The sequence below is a fragment of the Salmo salar genome, chromosome 24 (assembly GCF_965601325.2).
Source record: "Salmo salar chromosome 24, fSalSal1, whole genome shotgun sequence".
Lineage (NCBI taxonomy): Eukaryota > Metazoa > Chordata > Actinopteri > Salmoniformes > Salmonidae > Salmo > Salmo salar.
The window spans coordinates 41,206,117-41,229,141 of NC_138314.1; the positions used below are offsets into that span (position 1 = coordinate 41,206,117).

The following is a 23,025-nucleotide window of genomic DNA, read 5'->3' on the forward strand; positions in this document are numbered from 1 at the left end:
CAAGATTACAGAGGTAAGGCAATAAATAGGCCGTAGTGGCAAAATAATTACAATATAGAAATGAAACACTGGAGTTATAGAAGTACAGAAGATGAATGTGTAATTAGAGATACTGGGGGCAAAGGAGCAAAAAAAAATTCAATAATACAGGATGAGGTAATTGGGTGGGCTATTTACAGATGGGCTGTGTACAGATGCAATGATCGGTAGGCTGCTCTGACAGCTGATGCTTAAAGTCAGCTGTCAGGGGAGGGTTTGGCCGGCACGGATGTCCTTGTCCCATTGTGCACTAGCGACTCCTATGGCGGCCGGACACAGTGCACGCTGACACCGGTCGCCAGGTGCACAGTGTTTCCTCCGACACATTGGTGCGGCTGGCTTCCGGGTTAAGCGGGCATTGTGTCAAGAAGCAGTGCAGCTCGATTGGGTTGTGTTTCAAGGGATGCACGGCTCTCAACCGTCGCCTCTCCTGAGTCCGTAAGGGAGTTGCAGCGATGAGACAAGACTAACTACCAATTGGATACCACCATTTTTTATTTTAAAAAGGTATCAGAGAGCAGGGTTGTATTCATTAGCAACAACCGTTAGGTTTCAAGTGAATACAGCCCATGTGTAGGTCAAAAAGACCCAAAATAATAGTCCTGTTCCATTTCATTATGTGGTGCAGCCTAGGGTATGTCTATGACTGAGTATGTGAGTCTTAAAGGAAGAAGTAAATGTAGGTACAAATCAACAGAAACTATTTAGGTCGTAGTTTACATTGTATTGCATGGACTAGACACTGTTGTTGTTGAGTGGGTAACGTGTCTATATCTGAATAAGCATGACTGGAAAAAAAAAACATGGAAATATTGGGGATACATATCTTTATTTAAAGCATCACAAACTGCAGCGATAAACTAAATAACAGTATATATTTCAGCTAACCAGAAACTGCTCTACTGTAAATCTAGCCTTACACTGCCCTCTAGTGGCTCAGATGAGAAACACCACAAGACAACAATAAAATACTTTACAAAAAAGGGTTTAACAGTACCCCCATTATCTAACCCAGGGGTACTTGAACAAAGTAAAACTCCTATTGAAACATGTTTTCTACCAGCACCCAATACAGTCTGCCCATCTGGTCTCACAAGTTCCCAATGCTTTAGAGCAGTGACCAGGGAAACTGCAGAAGATGGCGCGGCCCTTTGGAACTGATGTTATGCTCACTGTGGTCAGTAACGACGTCACTTAGAAGAGAAGTAAAGCTGTATTCATCCCAACAGGCAAAACTGGTTGTCAATGATGTCATTTCAACTAGTTTCTGTTGTCACAACGTCACTAAACCGAGTTTTGCCCGCTGGGATGGTTCCAATGGAATGAATGGAATAACCAAGTAAAGAGTTAGAGCTCATGTCAGCTTTTATAGTAAAGCATGGAACTACATGCTGTTAACTTTAGTGATGAAGCTCTCCATAATGTCCTTCATCTTCTGAATGTCCACCTCATCCTCTCGGAAGGCTTCTGTGTACACCCTGTCTACTCGCTTGTGTTGATCCTCTAAGAATTTCTGGAAATGATCACAATGTGAAATTCAGGCTCAGAAAGACAGTCATTGTCAAATGAAGTTGTTATTGTAAAAGGGAATATCAAGGCAAGGAATAAAATAAGTATTTAAATAAAGGCGAGATGAGCACGAGGTCAGTGGCTTTGTGAACAACAGGTTAGGGGCAAGATGGAGACTGACCTCTACAATGGACAGGTGGTTGGCAGCCGTGGTTAACACACTGGCAAGGTTGTTAACCACAGTCCGCCGCTCCTCATTGGTTTCTTGCTGGACAAGATGGTACCTGTGTACAATGAAAACAAACTTTGTGGTTGTGAAATAATTGTTAAGCCCAGAACATACCTCACACAAATGAAGAGTAGCCTAGGGCAGGAGCATATCTCATGTTTCTGTAGCGTGAGGCAGCTTGATGTACAAGTACTCCCCCTGGACAGGACGCTAGTCTATCCCCAATCCTTTTTTTTTTTTTTATGCCGTGTCTGCCTTTGACTATCTCACTGCACTCCTGCCTAAGTATGTAAACCCCCTTCAGTGGGTTTCACGTGACACACACAACAGCGGCATTGCACAAAGCAAGCCATTGTAAAGATCGTACCCTTTTTTTCAATATTGATTAAAATGAAATACCCAAATCAAACTGCCTGTAGCTCAGGATGATAACATTTGAAAGGAAACACTGTGGAAATGTGAAATTAATGTGGGAGAATAACACATTAGATCTGGTAAAAGATAAAAAGTTGTTGTTTGTTAAATCATCTTTTTAATGCAAGAGAAAACCCATAATGTCGTATTGCAGTTTAGATTTTGGCCACCAGATGGTAGCCGTGTGTGTGAAAAGTTAAAGATTGATTTTTATTTTATTTCACCTTTATTTAACCAGGTAGGCTAGTTGAGAACAAGTTCTAATTTACAACTGCGACCTGGCCAAGATAAAGCAAAGCAGTGCGACACAATAGAGTTACACATGGAATAAACAAGCGTACAGTCAATAACACAATAGAGAAAAAAAAAAAAAAAGTCTATACACAGTCGGTGCAAATGGCGTGATGAGGTAAGGCAATAACAAGGCCATAGTAGCGAAGTAATTACAGTTTAGCAAATTAACACTGGAGTGATAAATGGCAGATGATGTGCAAGTAGAAATACTGGTGTGCAAAAGAGCAGAAAAGTAAATGAAAGCAATATGGAGATGAGGTAGGTAGATTGGGTGGGCTATTTACAGATGGACTATGTACAGCTGCAGCGATCGGTTAGCTGTTCAGATAGCTGATGTTTAAAGTTAGTGAGGGAAATGTAAGTCTCCAGCTTCAGCGATTTTTGCCATTCGTTCCAGTCATTGGCAGCAGAGACTGGAAGGAAAGGCAGCCAAAAAAAGTGTTGGCTTTGGGGGCGACCAGTGGGTGGGTGTTGTTATTGTGACCAGTGAGCTGAGACAAGGTGGAGCTTTACCTAGCATAGACTTATAGATGACCTGGAGCAAGTGGGTCTGGCGACGAATATGTAGCGAGGGCCAGCCAATGAGAGCATACAGGTCGCAGTGGTGGGTGGTATAAGGGGCTTTGGTGACAAAACGGATGGCACTATGATAGCAAATTGGATGCAGTCTGAGTAGAGTGTTGGAGGCTATTTTGCAAATGACATCGACAAAGTCGAGGATCGGTAGGATAGTCAGTTTTACGAGGGTATGTTTGGCGGCGAGAGTGAAGGATGCTTTGTTGCGAAATAGGAAGCCGATTCTAGATTTAATTTTGGATTGGAGATGCTTAATGTGAGTCTGGAAGGAGAGTTTACCGTCTAACCAGACACCTAGGTATTTGTAGTTGTCCACATATTCTAAGTCAGAACCGTCCAGAGTAGTGATGCTAGTCGGGCGGGCAGGTGTGGGCAGCGAACGGTTGAAAAGCATGCATTTGGTTTTACTAGCGTTTAAGAGCAGTTGGAGGCCACAGAAGGAGCGTTGTATGGCATTGAAGCTCGTTTGGAGGTTAGTTAACACAGTGTCCAAAGAAGGGCCAGATGTACACAGAATGGTGTCGTCCGCGTAGAGGTGGATCAGGGAATCACACGCAGCAAGAGCGACATCGTTGATATATACAGAGAAAAGAGTCAGCCCGAGAATTTAACCTTATGGTAGCCCCATAGAGACTGCCAGAGGTCCGGACAACACGCCCTCTGATTTGACACACTGAACTCTGAGAAGTAGTTGGTGAACCAGGAGAGGCAGTCATTTCAGAAACCAAGGCTGTTGAGTCTGCCGATAAGAATACAGTGATTGACAGAGTCGAAAGCCTTGGCCAGGTCGATGAATACGGCTGCACAGTACTGTCTCTTATAGATGGCGGTTATGATATCGTTTAGGACCTTGAGCGTGGCTGAGGTGTACCCGTGACCAGCTCGGAAATCGGATTGCACAGAGAAGGTACGGTGGGATTCGAAATGGTCAGTGATCTGTTTATTAACTTGGCTTTCAAAGACTTTAGACAGGCAGGGCAGGATGGATATAGGTCTATAACAGTTTGGGTCTAGAGTGTCCCCCCTTTTGAAGAGGGGGATGACCGCGGCAGCTTTCCAATCTTTAGGGATCTCGGACGATATGAAAGAGAGGTTGAACAGACCGGTAATAGGGGTTGCAACAATGGCGGCGGATCATTTTAGAAAGAGGGTCCAGATAGTCTAGCCCAGCTGATTTGTACGGGTCCAGGTTTTGCAGCTCTTTCGGAACATCTGCTATCTGGATTTGGGTGAAGGCGAAGCTGGGGAGGCTTGGGCAAGTAGCTGCAGGGGGTGCAGAGCTGTTGGCCGGGGTCGGGGTAGCCAGGAGGAAAGCATGGCCAGCCGTAGAGAAATGCTTATTGAAATTCTCAATTATCGTGTATTTTTGTGACAGTGTTACCTAACCTCAGTGCAGTGGGCAGCTGGGAGGAGGTGTTCTTATTCTCCATGGACTTTACAGTGTCCCAAAACTTTTGAGTTAGAACTACAGGATGCAAATTTCGGTTTGAAAAAGCTAGCCTTTGCTTTTCTGACTGACTGCGTGTATTGGTTCCTGACTTCCCTGAAAGGTTGTATATCGCGGGGACTATTCGATGCTAGTGCAGTCCGCCACAGGATGTTTTTCTGCTGGTCGAGGGCAGTCAGGTCTGGAGTGAACCAAGGGCTATATCTGTTCTTAGTTCTACATTTTTTCAGAGAGGGGCATGCTTATTTAACATGGTGAGGAAATTACTTTTAAAGAACGACCAGGCATCCTCGACTGACGGGATGAGGTCAATATCCTTCCAGGATACCCGGGCCAGGTCGATTAGAAAGGTCTGCTCGCAGAAATGTTTTAGGGAGCGTTTGACAGTGATCAGGGGTGGTCGTTTGACCGCGGACCCATAGCGAATGCTGGCAATGAGGCAGTGATCACTGAGATCCTGATTGAAAACAGCAGAGGTATTTAGATGGCAAGTTGGTCAGGATAATATCTATGAGGGTGCCCATGTTTACAGATTCAGGGTTGTACCTGGTGGTTTCCTTGATAATTTGTGTGAGATTGAGGGCATCTAGCTTAGATTGTAGGACTACCAGGGTGTTAAGCATATCCCAGTTTAGGTCACCTAACAGAACGAACTCTGAAGATTGATGGGGGGCAATCAAGTCACATATGGTAACCAGGGCACAGCTGGAAGCTGAGGGGGGGGGGGTCTATAACAGCAGATTCAGTGAAGGATGGCACTACTGGACAATATTTTGTATCAAGTCTGGCCAAATGTGCCGAATTGGTCAATTGATACATTTTCAAGTACATAACTAGAGAGAACATACAAAAATGATATGGTAATACAACATTTAAGTTAACACACTCCCAGGAATGTCATACATGATGGAGCATTAGCTTATACACATCTAGATGGCCAGTCAGGGTGGGTGAGGAGCCAGAGACAGTAGGGGTTCAAACTGTAGAACCCAGTTCCTAAATTTGAATATAAAAATGGATTTTATCAAACAAAACTATGCTACATTTTATCTCTGGGAGCCTGAGGATGACAAATTAGAGCAAGATTACTGAAGTAAATATATTTACCTTCAAAGGGTGAATGTATCAAACCAGTTCCCATGATAAGAGTTTTGTTGTGCACTCTCAAACAATAGCATGGTATTTTTTCACTGTAATATCTACTGTAAATTGGACAGTGCAGTTCGATTAACAAGAACGTAAGCTTTCTGCCCACATAAGACATGTCTATGTCCTGGAAAAGTTTGCTGTTACTTACAACTGTCATGCTAATCACATTAGCTCAAACGTCCTGGTATAGGGACACCCATCCGGTAGAACTTAAATTGAGGAGGAAGTTTAACTAAATGGCTACTCCCTACATCCAGCTCAGCTGGACATAGGGAAAATAGGTTGACCTTTCAATCCTGGAACAACAGCCTCATCCTCCTCAGGAGGTTGAGAAGATGGCATATACCCTCAAAAAGTTATACAGCTGCACCATTGAGAGCATCTTTACTGGCTGTATCACCGCTTGGTATGGCAACTGCACTGCCCTTGATCTCATGGCGCAGACAGCCCAGTAGTTCACTGGGGCCGAGCTCCATGCCATCCAGGAGATAGATAGGAGATATATCTATATCTATATCAGGCTGTGTGAAAGGAAGGCCCGGAGGGAAAAAAAACTCCAGGCATCCAAACCATAGACTACGCTGTTACCCGCACAGCAAGCAGTATCAGAGCAACATCAACAGGCTCCAGAAGAGCTTCCATAAGCCATAAGACCGCTAAATATCGAACTAAATGGATACACAGACTATCTGCATTGATACCTTTTATGCACACTCACGTAATTGGCTAACACGCATCATGATGCCTAGTCACCTTACCCCTTACACATCTAACCCTACAACTCCAGTATCCATGCACATTGGAAATATGGTATTGGAACTGACCTTGTATATAAACAGTAGCTTACTTACTCGTGTTATTCATATTTACATTTGTGTTTTTTTTCCTATTTTACTTTAGTAGACAATTTTTACTACCGATATGAATTACTTCAATGTCAGGAAAGAAAGGCATTTCACTGTAGTTGTGCACGTGACAATAGAACTTGAAACTAAGCCCTGTAGCCCTCACCATTGTGATTTGGTCCAAAATAATTGTTAGGAGGAGCACTACTCACTGTTGCTGTGCAGCTTTCAGCTGCTCCACAGACTCGTCATAGCCCAGGGTCACCTTCTTCTCCAGCAGCTTGCGGTGGGTCTCCACAGACTCCATCTCAGCAGACCACTTCTGCTCCTCATGGGCAATGTCCTACACACACACACACACACACACACACACAACGAAGGGATGTCATTTTTCAAAATGATAAAAAACAATTTAACCACAGATGTGGATACAATACATTTAAAATAACTGAGGAGAACAAGAAAAGTTGTTTCCATGATGGTCCTAACAAGACAATGAGCTGTCTTGGAAAACCTTGGATGGACCAATGATTCACATAGACACCACTTCCTGACCAATAAATGACTAGCCTGTAATATCATTTCAGATGGGTTTCTGTATAGAATATTCAAACATTTGTAATGTTGAAATTATAACCCACCTGTATGTCTTGTTCGAGCTGCTCGTCGAGCCTACGGATTTGCTCTCTCAGTTGTTTCAAGTCATTCGCTTTATCTGAAATATTGGAATTCACCTGAAAGAGAAAGAGACCATGTTAAAAAAAAAAAGCACCCACAAAATTGGACAAAACCTTTGGACTTCTAAGAAACAGTGAAATGTCTAGGTACCTGTTCTATGGACTCCTCCAGGCTTAGTTTCATGTCTGTCAGTCGACTACACTCCTCGTCCACATCAGTGATCAGTTTCCTCAGTAGTTGCTGTACAGAATAAGCCACAGAATTAGGACCAGATACAACACACACCTGTTGTAATAAAGCGATTGTTCAATGAGAACTAAATCGCCATACTTGAATCTGTGTTCTGCATTGAACCATGGTGGACGGTCCGTATTCTGTGGAGGTCCTGATCTCAAAGTCGTGGCCGCACGCGTTCTCGGCAGACACAGGGATGAGCTTCAGTTTGCGGGCAAGCTTGTGGTACTCGGCCAGCTTCACTTCGGCCTAAATCAGACGGATCAGCATTGGCTCATAGCTAGCCAGTCATTTAAAAAAAAATACTTATTGAACCTTTATTTACCAGACAGATGAGTATAGAATGCAGACGTATCAGGCCAGCATCCTATTCCTTACCGTCTCCTTGGCCTTGGCCAGAGCGATTTCCTCGTTCCACATGTGCTGCTCGGCCTGCTCCAGGCTCTTGCTCAGGCTGTTGATGGTCTGCTGCAGCTCCCTCTTCTCCCAGTTGATCCTCTCAATGTCTGCGGGAGTGAACTTCTGGGTGGACAAGATGTGTTGGAGCCGGGACTCCTCCTGTTTTAGGGTCTCCACTTGCAGTCCTACACAGGACAAAAAAGGGTAGTGGGGGGAGTGTTAACATTTCAGGGTTTCCAGGACAGTAACAATTCTTTTTAACGAATATTTTAAGGGATTTTCAGATTTCATTTAAACAGATAGGATGAAGTGGGGACAGATAGAGAGATGATGTGTCAAAGGGTAGTAGACCACATATACAGACACTGTAGAAAGAGAAAAGTGTCCTGGAGGCTGCATCAATACCGCAAGACCAGCCAACCCACGAGAATAGCAATGTTTGGTCATAGTTTTTTACCCGATGCTTCCAGCTCCTCGGCCAATCCAGAGGCTTTGTTCTCCAGGTTGGCTTTGAAAGACTCCAGGTTACTGCGATAACTCTGCAGCTTCTGCAGGTCTGTCTGAAGTTTGACTTTCTCTGTTCTTTTGACCATCAATCGGTCCTGCTCCAAAGTGAATAAAATGGTTACAAATGTACTGAACCAAACGGCTCCGTTCAAACGTAATTGGCACTTTTACGGCTCATCGACTGCTTAAACAAGGTGAGGTGTACAATATTCCCGTTGCAGTACATGGACAAATCTATAAATACAGTGCATTCGTAAAGTATTCAGACCACTTGACTTTTGCCACATTTTGTTACAGCCTTATTCTAAGAAGGCTACAATATTCTCTCCCTCATCTACACACAATACCCCACAATGACAGAGATGAAAACGATGTACTAAATATAAAAAACTGAAATACATTTACATAAGTATTCAGACCCATTGCTATGAGACTACAAATTGAGCTCAGGTGCATCCTGTTTCCATTGATCATCCTTGAGATGTTTCTACAACTTGGAGTACACCTGGGGTAAATTCGATTGAGTCAACATGATTTGGAAAGGCACAAACAGTGAGGGGAAAAAGTATTTGATCCCCTGCTGATTTTGTACGTTTGCCCACTGACAAAGAAATGATCAGTCTATAATTTTAATGGTAGGTTTATTTGAACAGTGAGAGACAGAACAAAAAATCCAGAAAAACCGCATGTCAAAAAGTTTATAAAATTATTTGCATTTTAATGAGGGAAATAAGTATTTGACCCCTCTTCAAAACATGATTTAGTACTTGGTGGCAAAAGCCTTGTTGGCAATCAGAGGTCAGACGTTTCTTGTAGTTGGCCACCAGGTTTGCACACATCTCAGGAGGGATTTTGTCCCACTCCTCTTTGCAGATCTTCTCCAAGTCATTAAGGTTTCGAGGCTGACGTTTAGCAACTCGAACCTTCAGCTCCCTCCAGATTTTCTATGGGATTAAGGTCTGGAGACTGGCTAGGCCACTCCAGGACCTTAATGTGCTTCTTCTTGAGCCACTCCTTTGTTGCCTTGGCCGTGTGTTTTGGGTCATTGTCATGCTGGAATACCCATCCACGACCCATTTTCAATGCCCTGGCTGAGGGAAGGAGGTTCTCACCCAAGATTTGACGGTACAAACATGGACCCGTCCATCGTCCCTTTGATGCGGTGAAGTTGTCCTGTCCCCTTAGCAGAAAAACACCCCCAAAGCATAATGTTCCCACCTCCATGTTTGACGGTGGGGATGGTGTTCTTGGAGTCATAGGCAGCATTCCTCCTCCAAACCAGCTAAGACAACGCAGGAGTAGCTTCGGGACAAGTCTCTGAAAGTCCTTGAGTGGCCTGACAGAACCTGGACGGGATCGAATATCTCTGGAAAGACCTGATAATAGCTGTGCAGCGACGCTCCCCCATCCAACCTGACAGAGCTTGAGAGGATCTGCAGAGAAGAATAGGAGAAACTCCCCAAATAGAGGTGTGCCAAGCTTGTAGCGTCATACCCAAGAAGACTCGAGGCTGTAATCGCTGCCAAAGGTGCTTCAACTAAGTACAGGTTCTGAATACTTATGTAAATGTGATTTCAGTTTTTTAATTTGCTAGCATTTGCTATAATTGATAAAAACCTGTTTGCTTTGTCATTATGGGGTACTGAGTGTAGATTGATGAGGGGAAAAAAAAAAAAAAAAAAAAAAAAAACACTAAAATAGATTAAGTAGAAGGCTGTAACATAAAATGTGGGAAAAGTCAAGGTGTCTGAATATTTTCCGAATGCACTGTATACACAGTCCTTAGATTCAAAAGACTAACCGTTTGGCTTTCTTTCTCCAGTCGCTCAACCTCATCACTCAGCATCCTGTACTTCTCCTCCATGGATGCGAGAAGCCCTTCGTCAACGTTGTAAAGTCTCTCTGTAAATATAAGTTGACGTTTTATGCGCTTGTTGCTGGTTTTTGTATATGTTCATTTGGAAAGAAAAGGCACAACTCACAATTAAAATCAATGCATTTGTCGTCACTGCTTACTTAGTTTAGCAAGATAATCTGCATCCTCTTCATCAAAGGAATCTGCTCCTTGCATGAACTTGTTGTAGGTTTCAGCAGTGTAGTCCAGAAAGAGCTAGAAACGGAGGGGAGCGTGCAGGGTCAAATAGAGGCCTAACATCCTAAATGGTTTTGTTGTGAGTAAGTTGGCTCTGTACCTTGTTGAACGCCACCCCGTCCTCAATCTCAGTGCTTCCGTCAGAGAAATCAGCAAAGAGCAGGTCCTGATCACTCATACAGCAAAAGATCTGCAAAACAACCAGAACAAAGTCAAGGAAAATAAATTCAAGGAAACATACAGTATACAGAGACATGATTGCATGGAACTGCCATCTTATATGGCGCAAGTGAACAACAAACCTGGTTTCAAAAATAAAGTAACCGTTCATGGCACAAGGCCTCCGCCCCATCTGACCTACCTTTCTTGTTCATGTATTGAAAAGTGTAACTAATAGATGCACACACAATACATGTTAATGTTTTGAAATGTATGTAAATTGTAAAGGATTTTGTTATGTCGAAGTGCAGTAAGACTAGCAGTCGCCATTGGCGTCGGCTAATGGGGATCCTTATAAAAAATGTTTTTATAAACATCTCATTATTCAAACCTTCATTAAGACAGTTAATGTTATTATTGAGTTTAGAGATTAAATAGTATTCTGCTGTACTAATACCCACCTTCACAGTATCCATGAGCCAGACAACAGCCCCCAAGACCTGTGGCCATGTATGTGGTGCCCCCACAGAGTACATGGAACTTTTGGAGAGAACAAATGGATACCTGCCATCAGAAATATACAGTCAGTATCCTAAAATGAGGAACGGGCTTGCGTACAAAAACCAGATGCAAACAGCAAATGATCACATCTGGGTCCAAAATAGCACCATATTCTCTATATAGGGCACTACCATTGGCCAGGGCCCATAGGGATGCCATTTGGGACACAGACCATGTATGGTAGAATGAGCACATTTTTTACGAATTTAACATGTAACCTTTATCTAGGCAAGTCAGTTAAGAAAAAATTCTTATTTACAACGTCGGCCTACTGGGGAACAGTGGGTTAACTGCCTTGTTCAGGGGCAGAACGACAGATTTTTTTTTTTTTTACATCGTCAACTCGGGGATTCGATGAAGCAACCTTTCAATTACTGGCCCAACACTAACCACTATTTACCCCAAGTCTTTGAGAATCCTGGGGACCTCTTCCTCCACTTTGGAGGTGGGCATCTGGAAGGTGGGGTCCAGGAGGCAGTAGATGAACTCAAAGATCTTTAGGAACTCCTTGGTGGAGGGCGACTGGAGAGACTTGACTGTCATTGAACCCGGAAAGCCCTTCTCTGACAGAAACTAGAGGAGAACGAGGGAAATTATGTGTCTTTGTGAAGGAGTGCTGATCTAGGACTAGACCCCCCCCCCCCCCCCAGTTCATAGAATCTTATGCATGAGGATGTAAAAGTGACAACAGATCCTAGAGCAGCACTCCTACTCCGAAATACTATATAAATATTCGGGCCGGTCTCGAAAGACTTAAAAGTACAGTGAGATTCTGTTTTAGAAATCTGTGTATATTAGGAATCCATACCTCACACAACTGTCTGATGCACTGCTGAACATAGGCCTTATCGTGTAAGGGCCGGGGATCCTTCATCTTCTCTGTACCTCCAAAGGTGCTGTTGCGAGCCATGCCAGCCCCACTGGTCCTGAAAAGAGTTCAGATTTTTAGCATTTATGGTACTACTTAAGCCTCGTTCACATTGAAGTGACTCAAATCAAAACATTTTGCATATCTGATTCAAATATCTTCTTTTTCCTGCAGTCTGAACAGTCAAACAGCACATGGTAGCAGACATTTCAAGTCCCAAATGTGATTCCTGACCATGACGTGTCTGAATGGTCAAATCTGATTGATTTGCCCTCGTGGTTTTACGACTGTTGTTTGGCATATCTTGTTATTTGCTATTTAGTCTTGACAGTTTTGACAAGAACATGTGGTAGCTAACTAGCTTTTTAATTGTTTACAAACAAATTAGTGAACGCGCTATAGCGCTTAACATCTACTGTGAGATTTGGCCCTGCATAATGGGGTGTTAAAGTTTAACCTATACCTTTAACCTAATAAGTATTGTTGGGTTTTATTTCACTTATTAGATATGATGCATTACCATTTACAGTAGATGTAGGCCTAAGTATGAACGGACTGTAATGCACTAAGAGGTTTATATTGTATTAACATAGATTGAGCAACATATAATAGACATGACTAACTGGGGGGTTGCTGACTAGTAGGAGTGTAGGCTGAGTAGACTCGTGACACACACACACAATGCCTGGTTGTGGGGCCGCTCAAGGACAGGTGTACGGGAGGGGCTGGTAGAATGGAAGCAGAAAACTGTCCTAACTGTAGCATAAAAACAGGCACTGTCCTTGGGTGTCTGACTCTCGGGTACACACATGAAGATAAGCTAGAAGACAACTATGCTTGGCAACAAAAGATGCGTCTAGAGGCTGGGACCAGCCTGCACGCCAACGATAGGATGAGTAAGTTTAAACCACGCTCATCCTCCCTCTGACAGGCCAGCAATGAGCTGGAACTATCTCTGTCAGAGTATTTAATGAAGAACTTATGATGTCATTTTCAGTTCTCTGTTTGCCCTGCGAGGTGTTACAGTGAACCCGTATATACGGAATTTGCATTTGCCATTTATTAACTGCTGAATAAATATTGACATTAATATAAAATATAATTGACTCTTTGTTCCTATATCAGATTCGAACACATGCAGCCTTAACACTACCTAACAAGTTAGTTGAATATTGTGGCTAGCCAAAAAGGACTTGTTTTGAAAGTTGGATCACCTTGTTCTTTGAGGCTTTAAAAAGGTGTTCTGACACTATGATTTTGAACATTCAAAGCAACTGTGAAACATCCCTGGCAGGCATTATTTTCACCGTAGATTTTGCTACATAACTATGGGATCAATATCATGCCAAATGTAAGTCACCATTCCACCAACAAACACCTTTTGATTTGTAAATCAATATATTGCAGTAGCATTTTTTTTCTAACTGCAGATATGCAGGTCATTTCCAAAACTACTGCCATAAAGACAAAAAGTTCTCACGCGTAGAAAGCGATGTAGTCGTAGAAAAAAAGTTGATCCTATTGATGCTGTTGACACAGATCACTGGTTGATGTGGAAAAGGAGCCAGTGAAGGGATTGAGTGTAACCGGTGTGAAATGGCTATTAGCTAGTTAGCGGTGCGCGCTAATAGCGTGTCAATCGGTGACGTCACTCGCTCTGAGACCTTGAAGTAGTTGTTTCAATTAATCTGCAAGGGCCGCGATTTTATTGGAGCGATAGGTAACGATGCTTCGAGAGTGACTGTTGTCGATGTGTGCAGGGGGTCCCTTGTTCAAGCCAAGATTGGGGTGGGGGAAGAAAGCAATATTGTTACAAAGTCTGATCCCATATCCTACACCTCCCCTCTATCTTTCGCATGCCTCTCCTGGAGAAATGGCTGGAGGCCTCAGGAACACTTATGTCTCCTTAATGCTCATCGTCTGTGCAGCATAAGACAGCGGATGGATTATAATCATTTACAATATATGACATATCCTTCACATTTAGTGGTGCTATCACATTGGCCAGCTAATTCAACTATATGGGTGACAAACGGGTGTACACAGCAATAGTGTTGCAAATAGAGTAATCTAGGGCTTCGATTATTTACGTTGGACATACTATGGTTAATATATTATGGTTACTACACTACCATTTCTGCAGCCTTGAAAGGCAGGCATCAACATTGCCGAACGAGAGGCTGCCAACGATGTACATAAATCGCTTTCTATGGGTACAAACCGTTTTTTCTAGGAATACAAAACACTTTGTGTGAGAACTTTTTTTCTTATGCATGAGAAAACGTTATTTTTCTTGTCAAATCTCTGCCAAAAATCAGGTGATTTTTTTTCTTTTTTTCTCCAAATATGGAGTTGCAGGTTTGCCATATCTGTTATGTTTGCGCATATCTCTCCTATGTGCAAATCTTTATGGCAGTCATTTTACTTAAGGCCCTTGGAAATTACCTGCATATCTGCAGTCATAAAATAATTCTAATGCAATTTATCGATTTACAAATACAAATCAAAAGGTGTTTGTGGATAGTGATTTACATTTGGCATGATATTGATTCCATACATAACTTCTAAGTGATAGGAAGCACGAGCTCCACCACCAATCAGCTTACACCACTGCGTACAACCATCATTACTATGACAACTAGCATAGCCTTGTCAGCAAATGAAGGCTGTCTGAACACACAAATCCAATTTGGACACTTAAATTGCTGTTTGGACAGTCACTATTCCAAAACAGATTTGAAAAACAAAACTGATTGGAGCAGTAAGGCCTGCAGCATGAACATGTCCACAGCTACAATAAAAACGTGTACTGTCAGAGGGACTCGAGGACTGGAGTTGGGAACCACTGAACTTGGCAGTGTGAAATGGCTCCCAATCATATGGATTCACTAACAGGAATAGTCTTTGTCTCGCATGGTGACAGTGATAGAGAACTAGGTGTATAATGGTATTTTCTTCAGTGTCGGGACTTACCGACTACCAAAAAAGCTGGTTCTTCTCTCGGATGTGACAGACTGGGGTTTAGGAATGTTCAACTTTCCGAAGGATTGCTTGCTGTGAACAAATATTGATATGCTCATTGCATTAGCAAATATATATTCCATATTTATGACAGGCAGTTAAAGCAACTTCCATTGACGTTCGTTTGCCAACTTACCTCTGCGGTGTTGCATAAACCATGCTCATTCTGTTGCTTTCAACTCTTTGAGGGAGCTCAGAGAGCCTACTGCTGGATGCTCGGTTCATCCTGGATCTGGTGAAAGAATGAAGAAAAGACTTAGGCAGCTAAATACATGTAGGCTATAGATGGATAGCCAGGCCAGTTAATGTTGAAATAGGATAGCAAATGTTTCCCATACCAGTCAGCTAACTGCAAATGCCTTCATATGAACAACGAAAGATGGGCACACTAGCAGGAAGTGGGGGGGGTTACCCACTTAATTGGCTGACATTGTCCCAGATTGACACAGTCCCACATTTTGTCCCTTTGTCCCGCAACCAAAAATTCATATCCTGAAAGAAAATGATCTCTACAAGATCTTGTTACCATGGAAAGGAAAATACCTGTGTATTTCTGGAGAAATCACCCTGATTAACTATTTAGTCATATCCCAGTTTAACTTTTTACTTATGGCCTTGCCTACACCAAGCAATGCGATTTTTCATTATATTTTATTTGGAACGGCAAGCCAAACAAAATTAACTGGGCTTATTTATTATAATGAATATGAATTCAGAAATTATTAAAGCATTCGACCTCTCACTAAAGGTTTCAGTCATACAAAAGTTATACTTAAATCCAAACTGGTTCTCCCCCTTCATTCAGATTACAACCTCTCAGTTTCGGTTATTTGAAACTGAAATAATCCCCAAATTGTTAAACTCAAATATACCAATTGATACATTTAACATTTGGGGGGGGATTAAACAGCATAATCTTTTTAAATTATATCATAAATAGGACTGGTGAAGTTGTCACACATGCGGCTAACAAAAATATGAAAATGTCTGCTATAGCCCAAATCACAACCAGCATTAATGCAAAAATGGAGGGAGAAAGGAAGGAACTTGTCTGTTTGACATCCACTAAAGACAAAAACTGGTTAAAAGAAAATTGTGATGAATAAAAGTAGTATACCAATTTCATTTAAAGACCAAAAGAAATGTACAGCAGTGCCATAGATTGCAAAATAGTTGGTAAGAGATTGATGTTCCAATTCCATGCCACATGGTTTATGAACTGATACAAAACACCAGATTCAAATTGTAGGATTTCAATTATACAAAATTCTAGCAACCAATAGAATGTTCGATATTACGAATACAACCATCCCGGCAAATTTTGCTGCGAAGAGACAGAATATTCGATCATTTGTTTAGGTACTGTCCATATGTAGCTTGTTTTTGGTCACAGATTCAGGAATGGCTGATGAATTGCAACATTTAAGTGGAGCTAACTGATGGGTGATTTGAAAAGTCAGTCAAAATTTTTTTTTTAATATCGATCAATAATATAATACTGTTAGCAAAAATGTTTCTTTAATTTACAAACTGTAAACACTGAGAATAGAAAGGTTCAGAACATATGGCAAAAATAAATTGGATGGTATTCAGAGAACGATGGGAAGGGTTGAGGATAACTGAAGGGTGGGACTAAAAATAACTAAATGTGTCTGTAAAATGTATATAGCATGTATCAGGGCTGACCCATTCAGTCGATTGGCCAATCTGTTGGTGGACCAAGATTTTTTATTTTTAAATCGAGCAGTGGCAAATATATGCTATCTGGCCTGCGCGCAAATGTAGGCCTATAAATGTTCCCATTTGGGGATTTGATACTGTTTTTGATTGTCGTAACTCACCATCTCTGTGGAGCTTCTCAAAGTCATTTTTTCTTCACCTCAAAAAGCAAGTAAAATAAGTGTTTTTACAGCCACTGAGAATGACAATAGTTCCTCAACGTAGCCCATTGGAAGAATCTGTCCAGCTCTCCCTTTCCATAACCACTCAGCGTGAAAAAAAAGGAAGAAAAAATGTCATGCTCTGATCTGGTAGAAATGTCTAAAAAGACCTACCGGATTACTTATCCCTTGAGCAAATAGCCTAAAGCTGTGTGTCTGTCTGGAGAGCACTGACTCGGGACTAGTTTAAACACCAGCTTCAGGCTGGACCCAAGTTAAGGTCCGCCTTCTCCTGTAGTCCACGATCAGCTCCTTTGTCTAGCTCACATTGAGGGAGGGATTGTTGTCCTTGTGCCACACTGCCAGGTCCCTGACCTCCTCCCTATTGGCCGTCTCATCGTTGTCGGTGATCAGGCCTACCACTTGTCGTCAGCAAAATGAATGATGGTGTTGGAGTCGTGTTTGGCCACGCAGTCCTGGGTGAACAGGGAGTACAGGAGGGGACTGATCCCCAGTGTTGAGCATCAGCATAGCAGACGTGTTGTTGCCTACCCTTACCACCTGGGGGCGGCCCGTTAGGAAGTCAAGGATCCAGTTGCAGAGGGAGGTGTTTAGTCCCAGGGTCCTTAGCTTAGTGATGAGCTTTGAGGGCACTATGGTGTTGAACACTGAGCTGTAGTCAATGAATAGCATTCTCACATAGATGTTCCTTTTGTCCATGTGGGAAAGGGCAGTGTGGAGTGCGATTGAGGTTGCATCATCTGTGGCTCTGTTGGGGCGGTATGCAAATTGGAGTGGGTCTAGGGTATCTGGGAGAATGCTGTTGATGTTTTTTTTTTATTTAACTAGGCAAGTCCGTTAAGAACAAATTATTTACAATGACGGCCTACACCGGCCAAACCCGGGGCCAATTGTGTGCCGCCGTATGGGACTCCCAATCACGGCCGGTTGTGATACAGCCTGGATTCGAACCAGGGTGTCTGTGGTGACGCCTCTAGCAAAGAAGCATCGGGAGCCCCCGAGTGAGCCATGAACAGTCTTTAAAGCTTCATGGCTACCGACGTGAGTGCTACGGGGCAGTAACCATTTAGCCAGGCTACCTTCGCTTCTTTAGGCACAGGCACTATGGCGGTCTGCTTGAAACATGTAGGTATTACAGAGACTCAGTCAGGGGGAGGTTGAAAATGTCAGTGAAGACACTTGCCAGTTGGTCTGCCATGCTTTGAGTAAACGTCCTGGTAATACGTCAGGCCCCACGGCTTTGTGAACGTTGACCTGTTTAAAGGTCTTGCTCACATCGGCTACCGAGAGCGTGATCACACATTCGTCCCGAACAGCTGGTGCTCTCGTGCATGCTTAAGTGTTGCTTGCCTCGAAGCGAGCATAAAAAAGGCATTTAGCTTGTCTGGTAGGCTCGCGTCAACTGGGCAGCTCGTGGCTGGGTTTGTTTTTGTAGTGTGTAATAGTTTTCAAACCCTGCCACATCCAACAAGTGTCAGAGCCGATGTAGTAGGATTCAATCTTAATCCTGTATTGACACTTTGCTTGTTTGATGGTTCGTCTCAGGGCATAGCGGGATTTCTTATAAGCATCCCGCTCTTTGAAAGCAGCAGCTCTAGCCTTTAGCTCGATGCAGGTGTTGCCTGTAATCCATGGCTTCTGGATATGTGCGTACGGTCACTGTGGGGACGACGTCGTTGATGCACTTACTGATGAAACCGATGACTGAGATGGTATACTCCTCAATGCCATTGGATGAATCCCGGAACATATTCCAGTCTGTGCTAGCAAAACAGTGCTGTAGCGTAACATGCGCGTCATCTGACCACTTCCGTATTGAGCAAGTTACTGGTGCTTCCTGCTTTAGTTTTTGCTTGTAAGCAGGAAGATAGAATTATGGCCAGATTTGCCAAATGGAGGGTGAGGGAGAGCTTTGTTTGCGTCTCTGTGTGTGGAGTAAAGGTGATCTAGAGTTTGTTTCCCCCTCTGGTTGCACACAGATTTAAGTCTGCCTGCTTTAAAGTCCCCGGCCACTAGGAGCGCCGCTTCTGGATGAGCATTTCCTTGTTTGTTTATGACCTTATACAGCTGGTTGAGTGCGGTATTAGTACCAGCAGTGGTTTGTGGTGGTAAATAGACGGCAACGAATAATATAGATGAGAATTGTTGATAGATATTCTACCTCATGATAAGCTGTAGACTACCTCATACGAGCAATACCACAATACTTTAATATTAGACACAGCGCACCAGCTGCCATTGATAAATAGACCCCCGCCCCTTACCAGACGTAGCTTCTGTCCTGCTGGTGCATGGAAAATCCCTCCAGGTCTATATTATCCGTGTCATCATTCAACCATGACTCAGTGAAACAAGATATTACAGTTAATGTCCCGTTGGTAGTATAATCTTGCACGTTGGCCAATAGAACTGATGGTAGTTGAGGTTCTCACTCGCCTACGAATTCTCAGAAGGCAGCCTGACCTCCGCCCCCTTTTCCTTCACGCAAATGACTGGGATTTGGGTCCCTTACCGAGAAACCGGTATATCCTTCATGTCGGACTCGTTAAAATAACATATATTCTTCCAGTTTGAGTTGAGTAATCGCTGTTCTGATGTCCAGCAGTTATTTTCGGTCATAAGAGACGGTAGCAGCAACGTTATGTACAAAATAAGTTAAACACTACAACAACAACAAAAAAATTTAAACTTAAATAACAGTTGGTTAGGAGCATGTAAAACGTCAGTCTTCAGCGCCAAAACAGTCACTCAACAAGTCCATGTCAGCAAAATGTTTTAGATTAGATTATCTACCAGCCAGCTAATTTACCAAACTGGTAGTAAGCATGGTCCAATTACCAACCCTGGTGGGGTCCATTGAATTATCAGAAACTGCAAACATTTGCCTCCACCCCATGGCAAAATGTGTAGAATTGAAGGATATTAACATAATTTGTCACAAGGGGTGCTGCTAAAATGTTTAGCTCAACTGCAAAACCACTCATGGCATCTATAGATTGGAATGTCCACAGTGCAAGGTGTTCTACATTGGACGGACAAAGACGACTTCAAGACTGCTTGGCGGAACACAAGTACGCCATACGGGTAGGCAATGAAGACTACCCCATGGCAAGGCACTACAAGTCCTTACACCATGGCAACCCTGCCTCCCTACAAGCTATGGGTATTGATCATATCCCGGCCTCTATTAGAAAAGGGGACCGTCTTAAACAGTTAAACCAAAGGGAAACTTTTTGGATTTACAAACTACAGGCCACTAAATACCCGGGTTTAAATGAAGATATGGATTTATAAACTACAGGCCACTAAATACCCTGGTTTACATGAAGATATGGATTTCTCACCCTTCCTGTAGGGTCGTGATAGGTCATCTAGTGGACATTTTGCTCAATTGCCCTCAGCTATGTTTAGACTTTTGTTGTTCATGTTTTGCTGTGTTCTAGTCTACTATGGAATATATTGCTTTCTTATTCTTGACACTTCTCCCAGTCATATTTAAGGTTAGAACTACCTTTCTAAGTGTCCTGATACTTCTAGCTTGGAGTTGTATTTTTATGATAACATAGCTACAGTATTAAACTTTTTAATGTGTATAGTATTGCTTACTAGGTGTGTCCAAACAATTTTGTAACCACTCCCTCTTCTAATTAGGGCTAATTGGAAAAGCTGTTCAAAAGAGGACATTGTATTATTTTTTTGTACTCCCTGACGAAGGCCATGCAGCCGAAACGCGTCGGGATTTTTTTAATACTTTGTTTCTATTGAACATGCCATACTAATAAAGGCATTTTAACTAATTATATGAAGAGTGCCTTGGTCCTCCTTTCTTTTTAATACCAAACCATCTCAACTGGGTTGAGGTTGGGTGATTGTGGAGGCCAGGTCATCTGATACAGCACTCCATCACTCTCCTGCTTGGTCAAATAGCCCTAACACCGCCTGGAGGTGTGTTGGGTCATTGTCCTGTAGAAAAACAAATGATAGTCCCACTAAGTCAAACCAGGTGGGATGGCGTATCACTGCAGAATGCTGTGGTAGCTATGCTGGTTTAGTGTGACTTCAAAAATAAAATTAGACGGTGTCACCAGCATTCCGTCACACCTCCTCCATGCTTCACGGTGGGAACCACACATGCGAAGATCATCCGTTCACCTACTCTGTGTCTCACAAAGACACAGCGGTTGTATCCAAAAATCTCATTTTGACAAATTAGACCAAAAGGACAAATTTCCACCTGTCTAACGTCCATTGCTTGTGCTTCTTGGCCCAAGCAAGTCTCTTCTTATTATTGGTGTCCCTTAGTGGTTTCTCTGCAGCAATTCGATAATGAAGGCCTGATTTACGCAGTCTCCTCTGAGCAGTTGATGTTGATAAGTGTCTTACTTGAACTCTATGAAGCATTTACTTAGGCTGCAATTTCTGAGGCTGGAAACTTAATGAACTTATCCTCTACAGCAGAGGTAACTCTGGGTCTTCCATTCCTGTGGCGGTCCTCATGAGAGCCAGTTTCATCATAGTGCTTGATGGTTTTTGCAACTGCACTTGAAGAAACTTTCAAAGTTCTTGAAATGTTCCTGATTGACTGACCTTCATGTCTTAAAGTAATGATGGACTGTCATTTCTCTTGCTTATTTCAGCTGTTCTTGCCATAATATGGACTTGGTCTTATACAGAAGATGACCTTACTGGGTAAATCACCCCCATCTTGTCACAACACAACTGGTTGGCTAAAACGCATTAAGGAGGAAAGAAATTCCACAAATTAACTTAAAAAGACACCTGTTAATTGAAATGCATCCCGGGTGACTACCCCATGAAGCTGGTTGAAAGAATGCCAAGAGTGTGCAAAGCTGTCATCAAGGCAAAGGGTGGCTACTTTGAAGAATCTCAAATATATTGATTTGTTTAACAATTTTTTGGTTACTACATGATTCAATGTGTTATTTCATAGTTGATGTCTTCACTATTATTCTATAATGTCGAAAATAGTAAAAAATAAAGAAAAACACTTGAATGAGTAGGTGTGTCCAAACTTGACTGGTACTATATATCCTGATGCATAAATCACCTTAACATATCTACCTCTAACGAGACAGTTCCATCACTAAAATTGTAGTGTAGATAGTTTTATATCTGGTGTGTTTTTGTATTACATTGTTATCGATTACTGCATTGTTGGGGTTGGCGTTTACAATAAAAGCATTTCACTGTACTTGTGCATGTGACATTAAAACTACACGGTCCCGTAAAATCTTCCTGTTGTGTCGCATTTGAGTATTTTAAACGTGGTCACCCTACCGCGAACGTTCTCAAAAACGCAACGCGACATCAGTAGGGCAAATGTACACCATCATGACACTTTCACTCGCAAATACGTCCTACTTTATTTATTGTGATAACGTTGGCTAGTTATATTGTTTAACGAATAACATTCCAATGGGGCAACATACAATTAAAAACTACTGTTAGACTTGAAAACCATAAACTAAAATACAACTAATTTAGCCAACTAACTAAAGCTAATTTACTTAGTCTCTTAGAATTTGCCTGGGGTATTACAATTAAATATTTCTAGCTATAAATGAAATGCAACAACCCATTGAGACGTCTTTCAAACAAATACGTACCTTTCCACTTTCGATAATTTTGAAATAATCCGTTTAGAAACTTCTGTTTCTACATAAATAACTAAAACGTTTTTAAAAATACGCCTGCAAATTTAAACAAAACGGACGGTCTTCTTCTTCGGAAGGGTTTATCGGCGGTTGGCATCCAAAGTTATGGTGCATTACCGCCACCTACTGTAGTGGAGTGTTGGCCAGAGACAGGTTGAGGTGGTTGTCCAGGGGGCTCTGGGATACCAGAACAGATTGAGAAAAATTGTGTCAAACACAAAGTAGCAGCCAAATAGCCTACAATCTATGGTGGTAAAACAGACAGCACTCTCCAAGGTGCTAATTAATTCAAAGCACTTTAGACGTCACTGCAGAATGCCCACATACTTGAGTATAGCCGCGGGGCTTACACAAGTCCGAATTTCTTATCATTTACAAGACATCAATGTAGCAGCAGAATGAATATCACAATATCTAAATATAACTTC

The 23,025-nt window shown here is 42.4% G+C and overlaps 1 protein-coding gene across 3 annotated transcripts; it reads right to left on the reverse strand.

Moving 5' to 3' along the window:
- Window positions 1-851: 851 nt before the first annotated feature.
- LOC106585867 (kinetochore protein NDC80 homolog) lies at window positions 852-22,677 on the reverse strand. Of its 3 annotated transcripts, none has more exons than XM_045706978.2 (17): window positions 22,550-22,677; window positions 15,158-15,253; window positions 14,974-15,054; window positions 11,941-12,058; window positions 11,533-11,705; window positions 11,033-11,135; window positions 10,513-10,602; window positions 10,337-10,430; window positions 10,122-10,222; window positions 8,271-8,415; window positions 7,793-7,998; window positions 7,511-7,663; window positions 7,331-7,420; window positions 7,144-7,236; window positions 6,715-6,845; window positions 1,730-1,832; window positions 852-1,552 (listed from the first exon to the last, which is right to left on the reverse strand). In XM_045706978.2, exons 2-17 carry the CDS (start codon window positions 15,244-15,246, stop codon window positions 1,424-1,426), a joined length of 1,899 nt encoding a protein of 632 aa, XP_045562934.2. In that variant the 5' UTR covers window positions 15,247-15,253; window positions 22,550-22,677; the 3' UTR covers window positions 852-1,423. The 3 variants fall into 3 exon arrangements, with proteins under 3 accessions (XP_045562934.2, XP_014028059.3, XP_014028058.3); XM_014172584.3 differs by lacking the exon at window positions 22,550-22,677 and adding an exon at window positions 16,863-16,988; XM_014172583.3 differs by having other exon boundaries at window positions 1,387-1,552; window positions 1,730-1,852.
- Between the last annotated feature and the right edge of the window lie 348 nt (window positions 22,678-23,025).

What these genes read in the sequence shown, in the direction of transcription:
- LOC106585867 (XM_045706978.2), bottom strand. Translation starts at nt 15,246, where the DNA reads ATGAACCGAGCATCCAGCAGTAGGCTCTCTGAGCTCCCTCAAAGAGTT. An exon ending in AGGATTCTCAAAGACTTGGG is followed by an intron (nt 11,136 to 11,532) that starts GTAAATAGTGGT and finishes TTCTGATGGCAG; the next exon opens with GTATCCATTTGTTCTCTCCA. An exon ending in CGAGGAGCTGGAAGCATCGG is followed by an intron (nt 7,999 to 8,270) that starts GTAAAAAACTAT and finishes TGTCCTGTGTAG; the next exon opens with GACTGCAAGTGGAGACCCTA.